General features: G+C 43.6%; 1 protein-coding gene across 2 annotated transcripts in view; it reads left to right on the forward strand.

Annotated features, from left to right (window-relative positions):
- The window catches only part of EDC4 (enhancer of mRNA decapping 4), a 499,346-nt gene that overhangs the window by 425,229 nt on the left and 54,775 nt on the right, over positions 1-19,342 (forward strand). For both annotated transcript variants that reach the window (XM_077456654.1, XM_077456664.1), the window contains exon 25: positions 4,112-4,298. In XM_077456654.1, coding sequence (XP_077312780.1) covers positions 4,112-4,298 — 187 coding nt within the window. The remainder of the gene's footprint in view (positions 1-4,111; positions 4,299-19,342) is intronic.

Raw genomic sequence — 19,342 nt, forward strand, 5'->3', positions numbered from 1 at the left:
CGTATTAGCGATTCGGTAGAAGCACCGGAGGGCGGAGGGCGGCGGGAGATGTCTATGGCTGGGTATTGCAGGGTATCACCGACTATGGCTGGGTATCTCAGAGCATGGTGTTGCAGAGTACTGCGTTGCAGAGCATTGCAGGGTATTGGCGGGTGTTGCAGAGCATTGCAGAGTGTTGCAGGGTATTGGCGGGTGTTGCAGAGCATTGCAGAGTGTTGCAGGGTATCGGCGGGGGTTGCAGAGCATTGCAGAGTGTTGCAGGGTATCGGCGGGGGTTGCAGAGCATTGCAGAGTGTTTGCAGGGCAATGCAGAGTGTTTGCAGGGCAATGCAGAGTGTTTGCAGGGCAATGCAGAGTGTTTGCAGGGCAATGCAGAGTGTTTGCAGGGCAATGCAGAGTGTTTGCAGGGCAATGCAGAGTGTTTGCAGGGCATTGCAGAGTGTTTGCAGGGCATTGCAGAGTGTTTGCAGGGCATTGCAGAGTGTTTGCAGGGCATTGCAGAGTGTTTGCAGGGCATTGCAGAGTGTTTGCAGGGCATTGCAGAGTGTTTGCAGGGCATTGCAGAGTGTTTGCAGGGCATTGCAGAGTGTTTGCAGGGCATTGCAGAGTGTTTGCAGGGCATTGCAGAGTGTTTGCAGGGCATTGCAGAGTGTTTGCAGGGCATTGCAGAGTGTTTGCAGGGCATTGCAGAGTGTTTGCAGGGCATTGCAGAGTATTTGCAGGGAATTGCAGAGTATTTGCAGGGAATTGCAGAGTATTTGCAGGGAATTGCAGAGTATTTGCAGGGAATTGCAGAGTATTTGCAGGGAATTGCAGAGTATTTGCAGGGAATTGCAGAGTATTTGCAGGGAATTGCAGAGTATTTGCAGGGAATTGCAGAGTATTTGCAGGGAATTGCAGAGTATTTGCAGGGATTTGCAGGGAATTGCAGAGTAATGCCCCGTACACACGAGAGGGATTAAGTCTGACAGACCTCCAAAGGAGTTCCGCCGGAGTTCCGACGGAGTTCTGGCGGACTTTTCGACCGAACGGACTTGACCACACACCATCACACCAAACTCCGACGGAGTCGAACGTGATGACGTACGACTGGATTCGACGTAGGAAGTTCATAGACAGTAGCCAATAGCTGCCCTAGCGTCGGTTTTAGTCCGTCGGAGTAGCACACACACGAGCGAATTTTTCGAAGGGGACCGGGTCCGGCGGAGTTCCGTCGGGAAAATATAAAGCATGCTTCATTTCTAAAGTCCGTCAGACTTTAGCGAAGCTAAAGTCCGTTGCAGCCCACACACGAGCGGATAGTCCGCCGGACTCAGTCCGTCGGAGTTTGGATGTCGAAAAGTCCGCTCGTGTGTACGGGGCTTTATGCAGAGTATTTGCAGGGAATTGCAGAGTAATGCAGAGTATTTGCAGGGAATTGCAGAGTAATGCAGAGTATTTGCAGGGAATTGCAGAGTAATGCAGAGTATTTGCAGGGAATTGCAGAGTAATGCAGAGTATTTGCAGGGAATTGCAGAGTAATGCAGAGTATTTGCAGGGAATTGCAGAGTAATGCAGAGTATTTGCAGGGAATTGAGGGGTTAATTTTCGGTGAGCAGCGATGTGGGCACTGCAGATGCAGCCCACATCGCTGCTGACACCGATCTCTTCCCCCTCCGCTGTACCGATCGGTACAGAGAGGGGAGGGAGGAACCGGCGTCATAACATGACGCCGGCTTGTTTACAAGTGATCACTCCGTCATTTGACGGAGCGATCACGTGGTAAACGGCCGCGATGAGCGGCCGTTTACCGTGATTCGTGATGCGCCGGGTCCACTGGATCCAGCGGTCTCGGATGCTCTCGTGTGCGCGCCCCAGGGGGCGCGCGAGAGCAGAATTCTGGGAGGCCGTTAATTAACGGCCTCTCAGAGTTAAACAACCGCCCTGAAGCCGTTAATCGGGAATGGGCGGTTGTTAAGTGGTTAAGGCATTCTCCTCTCTGGTGGAAGTGGCACTGCAGCCTGCCCACAAGGTGTGGGAAAAGCATGTGCTTCATTTTAGAGCGTTGGACCCAAAAGATCCTGCCATTTGGCAGTTCCTGGATGATTTTTCAAGATCCTTGAGTTTCTTAGTGAATGTCTTGAAATACTCTATAAGGCACCTTTTCCTGTCATGCACCATGTCTGTCCATTTGAGAAGGATCCTGTGTCTCAAGCTCACTGCAAAGTACCTCCAAGTCCTCTTCACAGTAAAAGGGCACACATACTCGTGCAGGTAATGGGATGGCTATCAGCCTTCACAGTCCTCTGAAATCATAGAACCTCTGAAGTCAAATGACTGGGTCTGCACTTTAGGGACTCAAAGGATTCTTCAAAGCCACACAAACAATTTTGCAGCTCTGGAAAGGCTGCTGTCCCAGGAGGAGGTCATTGCACCTATGCATAAGGTGCTTTAGGCTTCAAAGGGCCGGTTCACACTGCGGGCGATGCGAGGCGACACGACTTGCCTCGCCGCGATCTGACAAGTCGCCCCCGTTCTGTACAATGGAACCGTTCTGAGAGGAGCGACTCGAGTCGCTCCGACTCAGAAAAAAGGTTCCTGTACTACTTCTGGGCGACCTTGGGGCGACTTGCATTGACTTCTATACAGAAGTCATTTGCAAATCGCAGCTGAGGTCGCGGCAGGTCGCGGCGAGGCAAGTCGGTGTCGCCTCGCATCGCCCGCAGTGTGAACCGGCCCTAATTCACACTGTTCACAGTTCCCAAGCCATGTGGAAACATTGATCCATTCTGGTTCTCAACTAATTCCTGAGGGTACAGAAATGCAGTATGGAGTCTATCCAGTCAGTGATTGCTTTGCTTCATCGGGGGGGGCTTCCTGGCATCAGTGGATATTAATAGTGCCTTCTTTCAGAACCTGATTTTCCAGTCTCTGCAATGATTTCTGCAAATTTTCACTGCTAGTATGTGGCCTTGCCATTCAGTCAGTTTTGCCAGTACAGCCCATTTTGTCACTGTAGGGCCCTCTTTTCGTGTTTTGACAGTTTTCTCCATTTGAAAATCTCCAGGAGATAATGTTCTCTACTTACTTGCAAAGTTGTGTTTTTGTTTGCCATTACTTTGGCTTGTAGGGTCTCTGAGTTGACTACAGGAAACCAATCATAGTTCCTCACCATGTTGAAGTTGTATTAATGCCTCCTTTTTTTTTTTTACCCAAGGCAGTTTCCTCTTCTGCACTTCATAGGTTGGACTTGTGTCTTTTTTCAACCTCACCTACTATGTAACTACTACTATGTAACTTGAATCAGACCACTGTTTACTTTTTGTCCTAAGCATTGTAAGAGAAAATACTTAACTCTTTGGTGTTTTTTCAAGCGGTTTCAAGTTTATCCTGATGTCCACAGCTTTGTTTCAACAGCTTGCTTCAGTCTGAGGGTCCTTCCAAGTGTCAGGCCACTTCTTGATCCACTTTTTCTAGATGGATTTGTCCACTCATGTCTCAGGTCTATGGTGTCAAGGTCCATTCCTCCAGGAGTCTCAGGCTTCCTGGGAAATTTAGCATCAAGCTTCTGTTGAAGTTTGCAAAGGGGTAGGGGCCTATGTAGTAGGGTTCCGCTTTTCTGTTTTGGTTTTGTTGGACTTTTTGTTTTGCCCATTGTCTTGTGTCATGTAAAATTGAGAAATTGGGGTTTATGTGTAAAATTCTTTTTGGAGTTCATCAAAGGGACTCAGGGATCTCTCCCGTTTGTGTTCCTCATTGTTTGCTGCAAAATGGAGGCTTAGTTGAGCTGATTGGGGGGGGGGGGGGGGGGAATTCCTGGATTCCTAATCGACGGATCCTGAATCTTTTTGGGCCTCTTTTTCTGTCCATTCATCTGAATGCAGCAGCATCACCCAAGTAGTCATTAATATGTGTCCTGTGATGAATTCCAGGAAGAGGATTTTACAGGTAAAACAAAAATATTGTGCTGGTTTCTGCCTGTTGAAGCTTACTATTTTTTAGTAATATTTGCTAGATTTGGCAATCCATAATCATGGACTATATTTGTGCAGAATTTTATAAACTTACAGCCTTTTTAATTCCTTGTTACTATAATGCCGCTTTATATTTATTACACTTGTGCCTCTTGCAGATATGCAACAGTTGGAGACTCATCTTAAAAACAGAAAAGCACATGAACAAGAAACATGTGAGCCGCTTTTTACACAACTTCAACAACTTATAGAATCACTTCAGGCAACAACAGACCAACTGTCTTCTAACTTAACCAGCAGTATGAGGTCAGAAGTCCAGCATCAGCTTCATGTAGCTGTGGGAAAGTAAGTTTTACTTAAAGGGATTTAAACTATGGGCTGTTCTAATGTCTTTATAATGCAGAGAAAATGTGTTATTCTCACAACCTTTATTGGGGGACACGGTCTTTGATGTTGGTATGTATCCAGCCTCATAGTAGGGTTCTCAGTGGTTCATTTGCCAGCTTTGGCTCCATAGTGATTCTATTGATTGATCTTTATGCTTGTTCCAGAGCCAATGAATACCCTCAGCCTTGGCTCTGGATTCAGAGCTGTTCCAGCACCACCAGCTAAAACTGCTCCTAAAACGTTTAACTTGAAAATGATTCAGAGAGCTCTATTTAAATACAGCTGCAAAATAAAAGCTGCCTGGCTGTTAACTGATTATTTTAGGGGGAAAAAAAATCACATGGGTATTTAAGCAGTACTCCCGGGGATCACCATAAAAGTCCACTTTCTAAAATGTTTGACAGCTTCAGGTTTAGACACAATTGTTCTATTTTAATTACACAGTACAGGACACAGGCTTGACATTCATAGGCCTTGGGTTATAGGCTGGTACTTTCAGGTGATTGGACACTGGCAAAACGCTTAAGGGCACACCCCCGGGCAACCCCACTTTATCTGTGACCAACTCCGTTAGTCCCCATTCTATATCTGTGACCGACTCCATCAGTCCTCTTTTTCCTTTTTTTTTTTTTCTAGCGTCCTTCATGTGATTGGACACTGGCAAAACTTTTAACCACATTTACCACACACTTTTGAACCCTTCCTACCCAGGTCAATTATCAGCTTTCAGAACTTTGAATGAATACTCGGTACCCAACACTGTACCCAAATTACATTTTTATCATGTTTTCATACACTCAGAGCCTGCCACTGGCATTTTTAGAGTGTGAAGCTGGCCGCGACTTCTTGCATCTTCACAGCTAACTTCCCACTGCGCATGCTTTAGCTGTGCTGTGCTATGTTAATGGTCCTGCAGCCGTCTGGGATGTGTGACATGTGCCAGAAGGCGGCAGGGAAGGAGGGAGGCTGAGCTTGCGATTGAATTGCCTAGGCAATCTATGCAGAAGTGGCAGCAGGTACTTGTCAAAACCAGGTACACGCTCCTAGAGATGAGGCTCAGGAAAAAACAAAAACTTGGGAGAAATTGTGTTTTTTTTTTTTTTTTTTTTTTTTTCAAAGCCATGTTTTTGTTTTGTTTTTCTGGAAAAATTTGAAAAAAAAAGTGAGCAATGTCCTTATACAATGATAAATAATATATCTATGCCATGGTATTTAAACTATATAACATGAGGACTTGAATGAAAGATTTCTGAGACTTAAAGTCTTAAAGGTTAACTCCATTTTCGTGGGGGAAAAAATATAGCTTATACAATTGCGACACAAGTCATAATTGAATGTTATTAAAAATTACCTTTCCTTTTCAATCTGGAACTGCTGTCATTTTCTGTAAATGCAATGCAATATGGCTAAATGGAGTTATTCTGTACACAGAGTGTGTACTGACCACTCCCCTAATTTCCTGTTTGCGTGATTTGCTCACCAATTTTCCAAGAAGTCTGCACTAAGATAAGTCAGATTTCAGGCATCCCCTACAACAAAAATGTCATTTTTGGTTGAGATACTCCCTGTAGGAACATGTCTAAAGCAATGCAGGCTTTGCAGATCTCATTAGTGCTGTGCAGGTGCACACCTGTTAGATAATTATGAAACCACTGCCATTAGACCTATTCAGCACAGAGTAACATACAAGGATTTCTTCAGAATAACAAAAGGTACGAATCTGCAACAAAGGTTGTTATAATCCTTGCATTGTACATAGATCACCCAGAGGAGAATGGGTTTTTTTTCTCAACAAAAGTGGATTTGCGCTTTAAAGTTATTGCAAGTTCTCTCGGCTGAAGACAAGCAAATTCTGGAATATAGTTCTTTAACTAGTTGCTGACCACCGGCCGTCAAATGACGGCCAGGCGGCGCACCTATTGTGGTGGGAGGCCGTCATATGACGGTCTCCCGTTTAAACAGGGAATGCGCGCGATCGTGTGCGCGCATCCCTGTTTCTTCGGTGGCGGCGTGTCACGGAGACACCGCTCGCCACCGAAGGGGGTTAACAGCCATTCGTTATGGCTGTTTACCACGTGATCGGCCGTGATGAAGTCACGGCCGATCACAGATGGTCACACCCCGAACGTGCACGGCGCTTGCGCGCGATCGCGAGCACGCTGCGCGTGCACGTCGGTGGCGGCGTGTTCCCCGGGAACACTGCTCGTCACCGACGCTGGTAAACAGCCATTGGCCGGCTGTTTACCCACGTGATCGGCTGTGATCCTTTCACAGCCGATCACAAAAATGTAAACAAACAGCGGTAACGGGATGTTACCGGGTTCTCCTCCTCACACACCGATCGTGTGTGAGGAGGAGATTGCGGTAACATCTCGTTACCGCATACAGTGTACACCAATCATACTGATTGCCCCCCCCCCCCAATAAAGAGGACCTGTCACCACCCCTCATAGTACCTGTCAATCACAGTCCATCAGAGTACCTGTCACAGCACATCAGAGTACCCGAGTACCTGTCACAGCCCATCAGAGTACCTGTCAGCCCATCTGAGTACCCGAGTACCTGTCACAGCCCATCTGAGTACCCGAGTACCTGTCACAGTTCATCTGAGTACCCGAGTACCTGTCACAGCCCATCAGAGTACCCGAGTACCTGTCACGGCCCATCAGGGTACCCGAGTACCTGTCACGGCCCATCAGGGTACCCGAGTACCTGTCACGGCCCATCAGGGTACCCGAGTACCTGTCACGGCCCATCAGGGTACCCGAGTACCTGTCACGGCCCATCAGGGTACCCGAGTACCTGTCACGGCCCATCAGGGTACCCGAGTACCTGTCACGGCCCATCAGGGTACCCGAGTACCTGTCACGGCCCATCAGGGTACCCGAGTACCTGTCACGGCCCATCAGGGTACCCGAGTACCTGTCACGGCCCATCAGGGTACCCGAGTACCTGTCACGGCCCATCAGGGTACCCGAGTACCTGTCACGGCCCATCAGGGTACCCGAGTACCTGTCACGGCCCATCAGGGTACCCGAGTACCTGTCACGGCCCATCAGGGTACCAGAGTACCTGTCACGGCCCATCAGGGTACCCGAGTACCTGTCACGGCCCATCAGGGTACCCGAGTACCTGTCACGGCCCATCAGGGTACCCGAGTACCTGTCACGGCCCATCAGGGTACCCGAGTACCTGTCACGGCCCATTAGAGTACCGAGTACCTGTCACAGCCCATCAGAGTACCCGAGTACCTGTCACAGTCCATTAGAGTACCGAGTACCTGTCACAGTCCATTAGAGTACCGAGTACCTGTCACAGTCCATCAGGGTACCCGAGTACCTGTCACAGCCCATCTGAGTACCCGAGTACCTGTTCCAGTCCATCTGTGTACCAGAGTACCTGTTCCAGTCCATCTGTGTACCAGAGTACCTGTCACAGTCCATCTGAGTACCCGAGTACCTGTCACAGTCCATATGAGTACCTGTCACCGCCCTTCAGAGTACCCAAATACCAGTCACCAAACCATCAGAGTACCCGAGTACCTGTCACCAGGCCATCAGAGTACCCGAGTACCTGTCACCAGGCCATCAGAGTACCCGAGTACCTGTCACCAGGCCATCAGAGTACCCGAGTACCTGTCACCAGGCCATCAGAGTACCCGAGTACCTGTCACCAGGCCATCAGAGTACCCGAGTACCTGTCACCAGGCCATCAGAGTACCCGAGTACCTGTCACCAGGCCATCAGAGTACCCGAGTACCTGTCACCAGGCCATCAGAGTACCCGAGTACCTGTCACCAGGCCATCAGAGTACCCGAGTACCTATCTCCAGCCCATGTCTCATAGAATATACGTTGGGGTGTTTGCTTTCCAAAATGGGGTCATTTTGTGGGTAATTTCACTGTCCTGGTGGTCCAGGACCTTCAAAAGTGTGATGGGTAGGAATGAAATGAGATGTGTCATTTATGCTCCTAGAACGCCTGAACGTACTACTTCAATGTTCGGCCTCTCTATGTGGCCAGGCTGTGTAAAAGTCCTACACATGTGGTATCGCCATACTCGGGAGGAGTAGCAGAATGTATTTTGGGGTGTAATTTTTGCTATATACATGCTATGTGTTAGAAATATCTTATAAATTGACAATTTTGTGTAAAAAAAAAATGCGTTTAAATTTTTTTCCACATATTCCAAAAACTTCTGGAAAAAAATGAACCGTTCAAAAGACTCATTATGCCTCACAGATTATACGTTGGGGTGTTTGCTTTCCAAAATGGGGTAATTTTATGGGAAATTCGATTGTCCTGGTACTCCAGGGCCTTCAAAAGTGTAATAGGTGGTTGAGAAATGAGATGCGTAATTTTTGCTCGTAGAACGTCTGAAGGTACTACATCAATGTTAGTGCTCTGTATGTGGCCAGGCTGTGTAAAAGTCCTACACATGTGGTATCGCCGTACTCGGGAAGAGTAGCAGAATGTATTTTGGGGTGTAATTTGTTGTATGCATATGCTGTGTGTGAGAAATAACCTGATAATATGACAATTTAGTAAAAAAAAATAAAAAAAATAAAAAATCTTCATTTTGCAAAGAATTGTGGGAAAAAATAACAACTTAAAAAAACTCACCATGCTACTTACTTAATACCTTGGGATGTCTACTTTGTAAAAAGGGGTCATTTGGGGGGTATTTGTACTTTCCTGACTTGTTAGTGTCTCAAGAAATGAGGTACACCTGATGTACTGAAGGCCTGATCAGAAATGATCAATTTTCAGTGATTGGCACCATAGTTTGTAGACTCTATAACTTTCACAAAGACCAAATAATATATACTAATGTGGGTTATTTTTACCAAAGATATGTAGCAGTATAAATTTTGGCCAAAATTTATGAAGAAAAATTACTAATTGTCAAAAATATATGACAGAAACGAAGAAAAAGGCATTTTTTTTCACAAAATTTACGTTTTATTTTATTTATAGCACAAAAAATAAAAAACCCACTAGTGATTAAATACCACTAAAAGAAAGCTCTATTTGTGTGGAAAAAAGGACGCAAGTTTCATATGGATACAGTGTAGGATGACTGAGTAATTGTCATTCAAACTGTGAGAGCGCTGAAAGCTGAAAATTGGTCTGGTCAGGAAGGGGGTGTAACTGCACTGTACTGAGGTGGTTAACACTGTACTTCTCGCTGCAGTTCTCAAACAAGAGAAAAGCTCCAATTTAGTTTGCTTTTGGGCTCCATTTTGTACCTCCTACAGTTGGTTGATTGGCGACTGTTGGGGTAGACTAGATTATAGTTTCAGGCCTTAATTGACAGGTAAGAGGGTACATTTGTCTGACAATTTTATTTATAACATTTAAATGATTCATATTAATGTTCACCATCACAGCATAATGTTTGTAAATAGTTTTCTCTTTTCCTTCTCTCAAGTAAAATGGTGAGACCAACATCTATAACTTGGAAACATTTCCACAGTGCAGTTTGCTGAGAGCAAAGCTGCTATTTGCAAATGCTGTGGGAAGAAATATTCTTTTTCTAATGCAACAAGGATGACAAAACTCATCCTTGCATGACAGAAGTGCCCTAAAATCACTAAAAAATACTTTTATAGGATTAAATGGCGAGGATGAGTTTTTAGCTTTTTTCTCAGGTTCTCATTCCAGAAAAAAAAAATTTCAGCTGCTTTTTTTTTTTTTTATTTGCCCATTTCCATTCAAGGCATCTCTAGCACAACATCTTGCTGGCAAATTGGCCCCCTCTCTTGACCTCCCTACGCTTTTATCCAGCCAAGCCAGGAATTCTCTATCCTATTCCTATGGTATAAATTCTGTTCATACCTTTTTCAAGTTCTACCAGCTGGATATCCTATCCTCTGAGAATGAAGCTTTCAGCCTCAAGGTTCTTGCATCAGCACTCCGAGCTGGATCTTTTGTCCATTGTTGTTAGTGCTGTTGGCTCAGTTCTGTTTGCATTGTTGTTGCCCGCCCTTTTCATTCATTGCTTGGGGACATTCCAGGATCCATGAAAATCAAGCCTGTGACTTGTACTACAGTGCTAAATATGGAACTTACAGGTAAGTCAAATTTTCTTGTTTTTCCTTAAAGGGCCACTTGAGCCGACATTGGGTTGGTGCTGCTTTATATATATATATATATATATATATATATCTATATATATATATCAGTGTTTTGAGCCACTGTTGGGTGCCCATGGAGGGAAGTCTTGCTATGTGGGGAGCCACCTCATCCAATCTATTGCGCTTGTTTGAAGTCATCTGCATGCATGTGCAAGTCCTAAATTGACCAGTGCCTCTCTGCGTAAGTTGCTCTGGAATCCTGAATATGAGGGTTTGTGTTCATTATGAATAGGAATGAAGTTTGAGTTCACATGAAACCATGCTTTTTGAGAACTGGAAGACTGGGCTTTTTGCCCCTGCACAAACCTCCTGCTGCTGTAGTAGGAAGATGTTTGTTAGCTCTACTTCTACCAGTGAATGACATCTTCTCACTGCGAGCTGCTAGTGGTTGATAAAACATTAGTAGTCACATACGGTCATTGGTTGTTAGGAGAAGCGAGACCACCAGTGTGCTAGTAACAACCTGCTGCCTGCCAGCTTCTTTTATTGGTAATCCATCCAGCAGGCATTCTGAGTGACATAATTGACCATATTTGGTAAATGTCAGCTAGCTCCCATCCCCCTTTTCAACACTCAACCATAGGCTGTTGCTATCATTCGCAGCAAAGACTCCTGTTAGTGGAGAACATTGCTGTGTGCACTTCCCTGAACACCTTGGGAAGGTACCTTGCCAGGGCCACATTGGTAAAACACCTTGCTTTGATGAGGACATGGGCCTCTTCCCCACATCCCTGGCCCAGTGGACTTGGCAGGAATCTTAAACACCCTCCACACAAAACACAGAAGTACTCCTTGTTACAATGAATATAAAATGACCACACATTTGAAAACATCCTTTACTAAAAAAAAAAAAAAAAAAAGGCCCTCCTGTGCAGATCCATCTTTAATTACTTTGTCTAGCAACATATATCCACATCAGTCATGATGCATAAACAATCCTGATAACCCAAACCAGCTCAGCGTGAGATGAACAGAAAGTTATAGAATACCTGTGAAAAATTAGCAGAATGTAACAGGGAAAAAAGTGTTATTTAAAAAGAGAGAGAAAAGGAGAGATCAAAAAGGAAAGAAAAAAATATCAAAACCACAACTCCTTTTTTTTTTTTTTTTTTTTTAACTCTCCACAAAATTCCACTTGTACATCAATTCCAATGTGAGCCACAACATGCTGATAGGTTCACTCTTGGCAATTATTAGTTCCCAGCCTCACAGCTGAATGTAGCGAAGGTTCTGGCTGGTGTCATTGTCCAAATATGGACATTACTATTTTGGGTCAATACAGATCTCCACATGCATCAGGTAAGTGATTTGGGGAAGTGATTCTTTTAGTCATCATGGGAACAAGGTGCTTTGCTAGGATAGGGTGGGGGTGGGTGTGCCCTCTCAAGGTGCCCTTCTTATATTGAGGGCATGTGGCCTGGTATAGTTTTGGAGGAGGGGGACTCACTCTTGCTGCCCCTACTCTTTCCTTGGCCAGCCATGCTTCATGCTTTGGTAAGGATCTGGTATGAATTTTGCAGGGGGGGACCAGATGCCAGCAGTGGTTGATAGTGGACTTGTCAGCATTTAGTTCTTTGGGTAGGTTTGCCAGCGTAATTCATTGTAATTGAATGTATGGGATCCCCCTTAAAATCCACTTTTTTTTGGTGAAACCCTACAAAGTTTTTTTTTTATTATTATTTATTTATTTTTGTTGTGGCCTTCCTTACAATGCATACCAGACCTTCATCTAGTATAAGGACTGGTATAGTTGAAGGGAGTCCATGGCTGTTTTGTTTGTAAAAAAAAAAAAAACTGCTAAGAAATGCCATTTAGCAGCTGGCAATTTATGCTATTTGCTCTCTGGTGTGCTTCCCCAGCCTCTTGTATTTTTAAAATCTCGCCTCAAGGCGTAGTTCCTGCTAACCCTCAAATATTGTACCACAGGTGTACCACCCATAGATGGGATGAAATCTCATCACCTGTAACAGACAATAGGCAGATGTAGGACTCTCATAAAGTTTTGTAACAAACGAAACTTTAGCCCCTGTCCACAGCTGCGCGATTGGAACTTGCCAGCGAGCAGCGTTGCTAACCATCCGTAAACTTATGGACAGTTTGCAAATATTAGCCGATTTTTCCACCAACCATGAATATTACATTCCTAAAATTTGAGGTCTGTAATAGTCCCTTGAAGGGGAATGTAATTAAAAGCATAGTGTTGGGCTAAATGGGTGAGATTTTTGGTACCTACAGATTTGTTGGAGTGCGAAATTTGAAAGCGAAATAGTCCCAAAGAATTTCGAATTCGAAGATGGCAGTAAGGAAACATTAAGGATCTCGGACTTAGAGAGATTGACTTTAATCATTTCGGACTGTATAACAATTTTAAACTCCTGCCATACAGATGGCATAGAGATAGGGGGGTTAGTGATACAGAGCAAGAGGTCTGTAACGGAACCCCATCACACTTAGCTTGAGTGCTTCCGTCATATACCACTTCCTCCAGTCTGAATATAGATCTATTGCAACCAAAAACTAAGCAGGACTCATTTGGCTGGAACTGAACTGTTTAATTGAACAAAGACACACCCAGATACACTCAGGGGACAATCCCTCCCTTCTTTGCATAAAGACACATGGCGGGATAGACTGCATTCATCGAGAGACACACAGGTAGTAGAAGTATTCAAACTTCTCATCAGTAGAGCTGTTGGAGGAATTCCCCCCTCCCTCCTTACAGCTAATCCATATACATCCTGTAAGAGGTTGACACAAACAATAGAACAATGGGATACAGCCACACCTCAAACAATCTAGTAAAGAGTCTACAACAGTATGTGAGACAATATTTTATATATATATATATATATATATATATATATATATATATATATATATATATATATATATATATATATATATATATATATATATATATATATATATATAATGTGTGTGTGCAGATCAGACTGGGGTTCTCAATCACCCTGTGTCCCTAATAGACACAGGGTAATTTGCACATATGAGGGACCGGGGGAGCTGGACAAGGAGTTTGCGGTGCTCTCCAAGGAAAAAGCTGGGTTCCACAAGCCCCCCGCCAAAAGTGACTCCCGTCTTTCATGAAAAGGGCAAATTTTACCAGCTGCTATCCCAAAGCAATACCAACTATTAATGAGGAATGCGGATGGCAACAGCCAGATGCTTCATCACCAACTCGTACAACAGGGGACAACCTTGTTGTGCCAATAGAAAATCCCAGCATCAGGGTGCCATTGATGTAGAACCCCTTGCATTTGATTTAGAGTACAGGGCTGGGGTTTTGTGCAGTGCAGAAGGACCCACTCCTATTTGAACAATCAAATGCCTCATCTGTGACTAAGGAGAGAAGGAAAGAAGAAATGTTAGAGACTTGGGCATGGTTCATAAGCATGAGGCTTATGAGGGTGTTGTCCCAAGCCTCTCCCCCCCCCCCCCCGTACAAACCCCATCTGGTCCATATGTAACCAAGAGGCAATCAATTTGGCATAGAATTTTTAAATTGACAATAAGTAAATTAGGATAGTAGCTTGAACAATAAAATTGGGACCTTGTCAGGTTTTGGAATCGGAGCTATGTGAGCTTCCAGAGTTTGAGGTAAAAACACATTATCTTTAGAAATAGAATTGAAGACGCTTAACAGAAAAAGCAATATGCTCCTTGTATGTTTTATAAAAACAGGGGCCCAGGCTTTTACCCAGAAGAGTAGAGGCCATAGTAGCCAGAAGTTCCTCCATGGTGAAAGAGCATTTGAGTCGCATTCCAGTGATAGCATCTAGTGAAGATGTATCCACTAAACACTCAAGAAGGTTTTGGCTATAAGCATCAGTCAGGATCCCTCTATACATCAACTAGGAGGGGTCCTAAGAAGCTTCAAAAAGTAAAGGAGGCAAGGAAGTAAGTAAGAAATTAAGTTGTGCTTGTAAAATAAAACTTGTACCCCCTGTGCCCGGGAAAAAAAACTATATGGGAACTAACCTGTCCAATATTAGTATAATAATTTAGTAATTATCACCATAAACTTAGTGTATGCCACAGCTGCTGCCCTCCCTAAGTGGTTACAAGTAAACCACCCAGGTAAACCAGGTGGATCTATGCATTGTACAGCTGCAACTAACGATTATTTTCATAATCGATTAGTTGGCCGATTGTTTCGATTAATCGGTTAATAACCTTTAAAAAAAAAAGTGGGTCAAATTGACGTTCATTTTCAACCACAGTGGCGGCAAAATTTGGAAACAATAGAAAACTTCTTAGTCAAAGGAATTTTCAGACAGTGTATGTGGTTTTCATTTTAAAAACAGAATTTTAAAAACAAGTAAAAATTTCAAACAAAATTCTTTCATTCAGCGAATGTACAAAGATTTTTCTTCTGAATATTCTCATCTGAAAATGGATCCGTGTGGCCAGCATAAGGCTCGGTACACACCTATACAGTTTGCTTTTGATCTGTTTCTGCAGTGCTTTTTGCTGTGCGTTTTGATTTTTGCACATGTGATTTTACTGAAATTTGCATTTTTTTTGGGCAGATTAAAAAACATAAATTGTTGCAAAAACCCATTACATGCTTTTTCTGCAGCTTCTCCATTGAAGTTTATTGAACCAATAAAGCACCATTTAGCGTTAAAAGTCCCTGACCCTTTCAGATGTGAACGTGTCCCATAGGAAACCATGTAAATGAACTGTAGTGCATTTCTGCAAAAAGCACCATAAAACACATAGATGTGAACCAGGTCTAAGATGTTTAGTAACATAATGGGGTTAACAAAGACTAAAATGAGCCCTTTATAGTAGAAAAAAGCAGATAATCACTACTGTAAGGTTTTTTTTTTTTTTTTTTTTACTGTAGAACAGTGAAAGTAATATTTACAGTAGTGATTATTTGCTCTTTTTGTACTATAAAGGGCTAATTTTAGGTTTTTTTTTGTTTTTTGTTTTGTTTTTTTTATTAACCCCATTGTTACTGCCCGATTAATCGATTATGAAAATCGATTAATTTCATAATCGATTAGTTGTTGATTAATCGATTAGTTGTTTCAGCCCTAATGCACTGGATACCCTTGCCCCTAAAGGCCTCAACATAGAATTAGACATTATCTGTTTATATCTAATTTCTTATCGGATTAGAAGCCTTGGTCTTAAGATTTTTCCTATAAATATATATAAATATAAATATATATATATATATATATATATGTGTGTGTGTGTGTGTGTATATATATATATATATATATATATGTACATTAAATATTTGGTTTAATACCATTGTAATTTTATGGGATGTTTGGCTAATTCTTAGCTTTTAGGAGACAGGATAAGATATAAAATATAATAAGTTGGACAGCAGTTAGTGTCACGTCTACTAGATGGTACTGCTGAGGCAATTACATATATTGAGAGTTTATTACAGAATGGCGTTATCTATTTTATATACTTATCTTTTTATTTTTTGGTTTTGTACACTTCTAATTCGTAATTTGGCATAGCTGGCCATCTTATATGTGTATCCACCTTGTGTATTGTGTAAGAGATACTGGGCTCCATTCACAAAGTGGTATCTTACTGCATTCGAATATGTGGTATATTCGCACAGCATTTTTTCCTCTTTTTTTTTTTTTTTTTTGCCATTTACTAAAAAAATTCTACTAAAATACAGCTATTTTATTAAGTCGTGGTATTTTAGTAGTGAAAGCCAGTGCTAATTTACTGCCAGTGTCCTTAATACAACTGTAAATATCTGGTTGTTAACTGCTTTCCGCCCACGCCATTGTAAAATGACAGACAGACAAGAACCCCCCCCAACAGCTGATAACGAATCGTTTAAAGACGCGGTAGTCATCCGCTCCTTAACAACCTTGTTGTTAATTTAAGGATGCTGGTTCCTTAAATATCACAGGCCTGCACCACTACATATTTAACGCATGCATTTTTTATTTATTTTTTCCTTTTTTGAATTGACTTTTCACTCCTATTTTATATAATATTTAGCAAGCATTTTTGCTTTATGTGGTATATACCGCATAAAGCAATAGTGTATTGACATTTTCAGTATTGCATGCCGTATTTGGGAAACAACTCAATCTGCTTTTGTGAATGGAGCCCACTGTAACAGCACTTTCAGCGGGCCTTGGTTTTCTGTTTTTTAATGCCTAGGTTCTGGAGAGGTTACTTGGTTTCTGTATAACAGTTTTGGTGATGTGGCATCCTCCACACTTCCTGAAGAAGCTCAATTGGATGAAACGCATTGAGGCAGGACTAAGACGCTGACTTCTGGTAATGTGAGGCATTATCAGGCATTGGAGCGCATGCTGTATCTGAACAGTGGCGTTTTTCATCCTACCTATTTCTTCTTATGTGTGTAAAGGGTTTTTGAGTAATAAAATACACAGTGAGTTCCTCTTTGTAGTCTGGTAATATACATCCTGGACTAATCCTGGCTGAATCTCTTGGAGTGGAGCCAAGGGGCTGGCATCGGTGTCTTGCAAAGAAGGTGGCATACCCACATATAAAGTGATATTGACCCTTTATTGTAGAGTCACATATTTCTGATGGGGAGGGGTGTGAGTCACCATAAGGTGTAAAAGTACTAGATGGATGTTCTTTACTATCAGCACATGCACAAGGAGAGCGTGGTTCTCAATATCCAAGTTGTATTGTATTTTGTCACTAGTATGTTTTAAGGATCACATTAATTGGACTTCTTAATGGTTATTAAAACTATATACAGTGGGGAAAATCATTATTTGATATGCCAATTCTGTAAGTTTGCACACTTACAAAGAAATTACGGGTCTATAATTTTTATCATAGGCGTGTTTTAAATGCTAGAGACAGAATACCAACCAGAAAACCAGAGAAAAACACAAAACAAATGCTATAAATTAACCACTTGCTTACTGGGCACTTAAACCCCCCTCAGTCCCAGACCAATTTTCAGCTTTCAGCGCTGATGCACTTTGAGTGACAATTACGCGGTCATACAACACTGTACCCAAATGAATTTTTTATCATTTTTTTCCCACAAATAGAGCTTTCTTTTGGTGGTATTTAGTTACAGCTCGGAGTTTTATTTTTTGCTAAACAAACAAAAAAAGATGCAAAAAAAAAAAAAAAAAAAATCATGTTTTAATAGTTTGTTATAAAATTTTGCAAACGGGTCATTTTTCTCCTTCATTGAAGTGCGCTGATTAGGCGGCACTGATAGGCTGCATTGGTGGGCACTGATGGGCTGCATTGGTGGGCACTGATGGGCTGCATTGGTGGGCACTGATAGGCTGCACTGGTGGGCACTGATAGGCATAGTTAAGGCGGCACTAATAGGCACAGATAAGGCGGCACCGATGGGCACAGATAAGGCGGCAAAGATGGGCACAGATAAGATGGCACGGATGGGTGGCACGGATAAGTGGCACGGATGGGTGGCACGGATGGGCACTGATAGGTACCACAGATAGATGGGACTGATGGGCACTGATAGGTGGCACTGATAGGTGGCTCTGATAGGTGGCACTGCTGGGCACTGATGGGCGGCACTGCTGGGCACTGATGGGCGGCACTGCTGGGCACTGATGGGCGGCACTGGGGTGCAGCACCTGAGGCAGATTTTGGGTGGCACTGTGGGTGGCACTGTGGGTGGCACTGTGGGCACTGCTGGGTGGCACTGTGGGCACTGCTGGGTGGCACTGTGGGCACTATGGGCACTGCTGGGTGGCACTGACAGGGGGGCACTTACTTTATTTCAGGATGGCACTGCGGGTGGCAGGTGGGCACTGGCAGGGGGCAGGTGTCCTTTTAAATTGCTGGCCGTGATCGGGACTGATGTCCCGAACACGGCCGCCGGCGATCGGCTTTTTTTTTTTCTCCTCGCGCTGTCAGCGCGAGGAGGAATACTAGCCGATTACCGGCTCCGTTTTATCACATGATCAGCTGTCATTGGCTGACAGCTGATCACGTGATAAGGGGTCGGGATCGACCCCTTACACGGATCGGTGATCAGGCGAGTCTCACGGACTCGCCGATCACAGAGCGCGCCGCGCGCGCCCCTCAGGGGGCGCGCAGGCCGCTCGTAACCGGGACTACGTCAATAGACGTAGTCCCGAAAATGTGGGTCCGCGCTATTGCCGTCATTTTGCAATAGCGCGGATCCCAAGTGGTTAAGTTGAATTTCAGTGAGTAAAATAAGTATTTGATCCCCAAGCAAAACATGACTGTGCTTGCCAACTACTTTCTCCACCAAATACTAAAAGGTAAAACTTCTTTACAGATCTTCTCTAAATTCTTACGTTCTTGATCTGTTGCTTGGCAACTCGAAATTTCATATCCCTCAATTTCACCTCCGTTCTTAACTGTAGGGATGGTGGTGTTAAAGTCATAGTCAGCATTTTCCTTCCTTCAGACACGGTGTGTCGAGTAAATGCCACATGGCTCAATTTTGGTCTCGCCGGAACCACAGAATTTTCTCCCAATCCTTCTCTGAATCATTTGGCATTGGCATTACTATACATGTGCCTTCTTGAGGAGGGGGACTTGCCGTGTTTGGAGGAAAGAAAATGCTGACTATGACCTTAAGAACACCATCCCTTCTGTCAAACATGGAGATGGAAGCATTATGCTTTGGGGTGGTTTCTCTACTAAAAGGTACTTTGCTGCATTGAGGGGCCAATGGATGGGGTCATGCATTGTAAAATCTTGGATGAGAACCATCTTTCCTCAGCCAGAACATTGAAGATGGGTTATCGATGGGTCTTTCAGCAGGACATTGACCCAAAACATACCGCTAAGGCAACAAAGGAGTGGCTGCAGAAGCACGTTAAGGTTAATATTTATGGAGGGATCTGAAACTTCGAGTT

Source organism: Lithobates pipiens, unplaced genomic scaffold, assembly GCF_037356315.1.
Source record: "Lithobates pipiens isolate NorthernLeopardFrog02 unplaced genomic scaffold, aLitPip1_a1.2 Scaffold_10, whole genome shotgun sequence".
Lineage (NCBI taxonomy): Eukaryota > Metazoa > Chordata > Amphibia > Anura > Ranidae > Lithobates > Lithobates pipiens.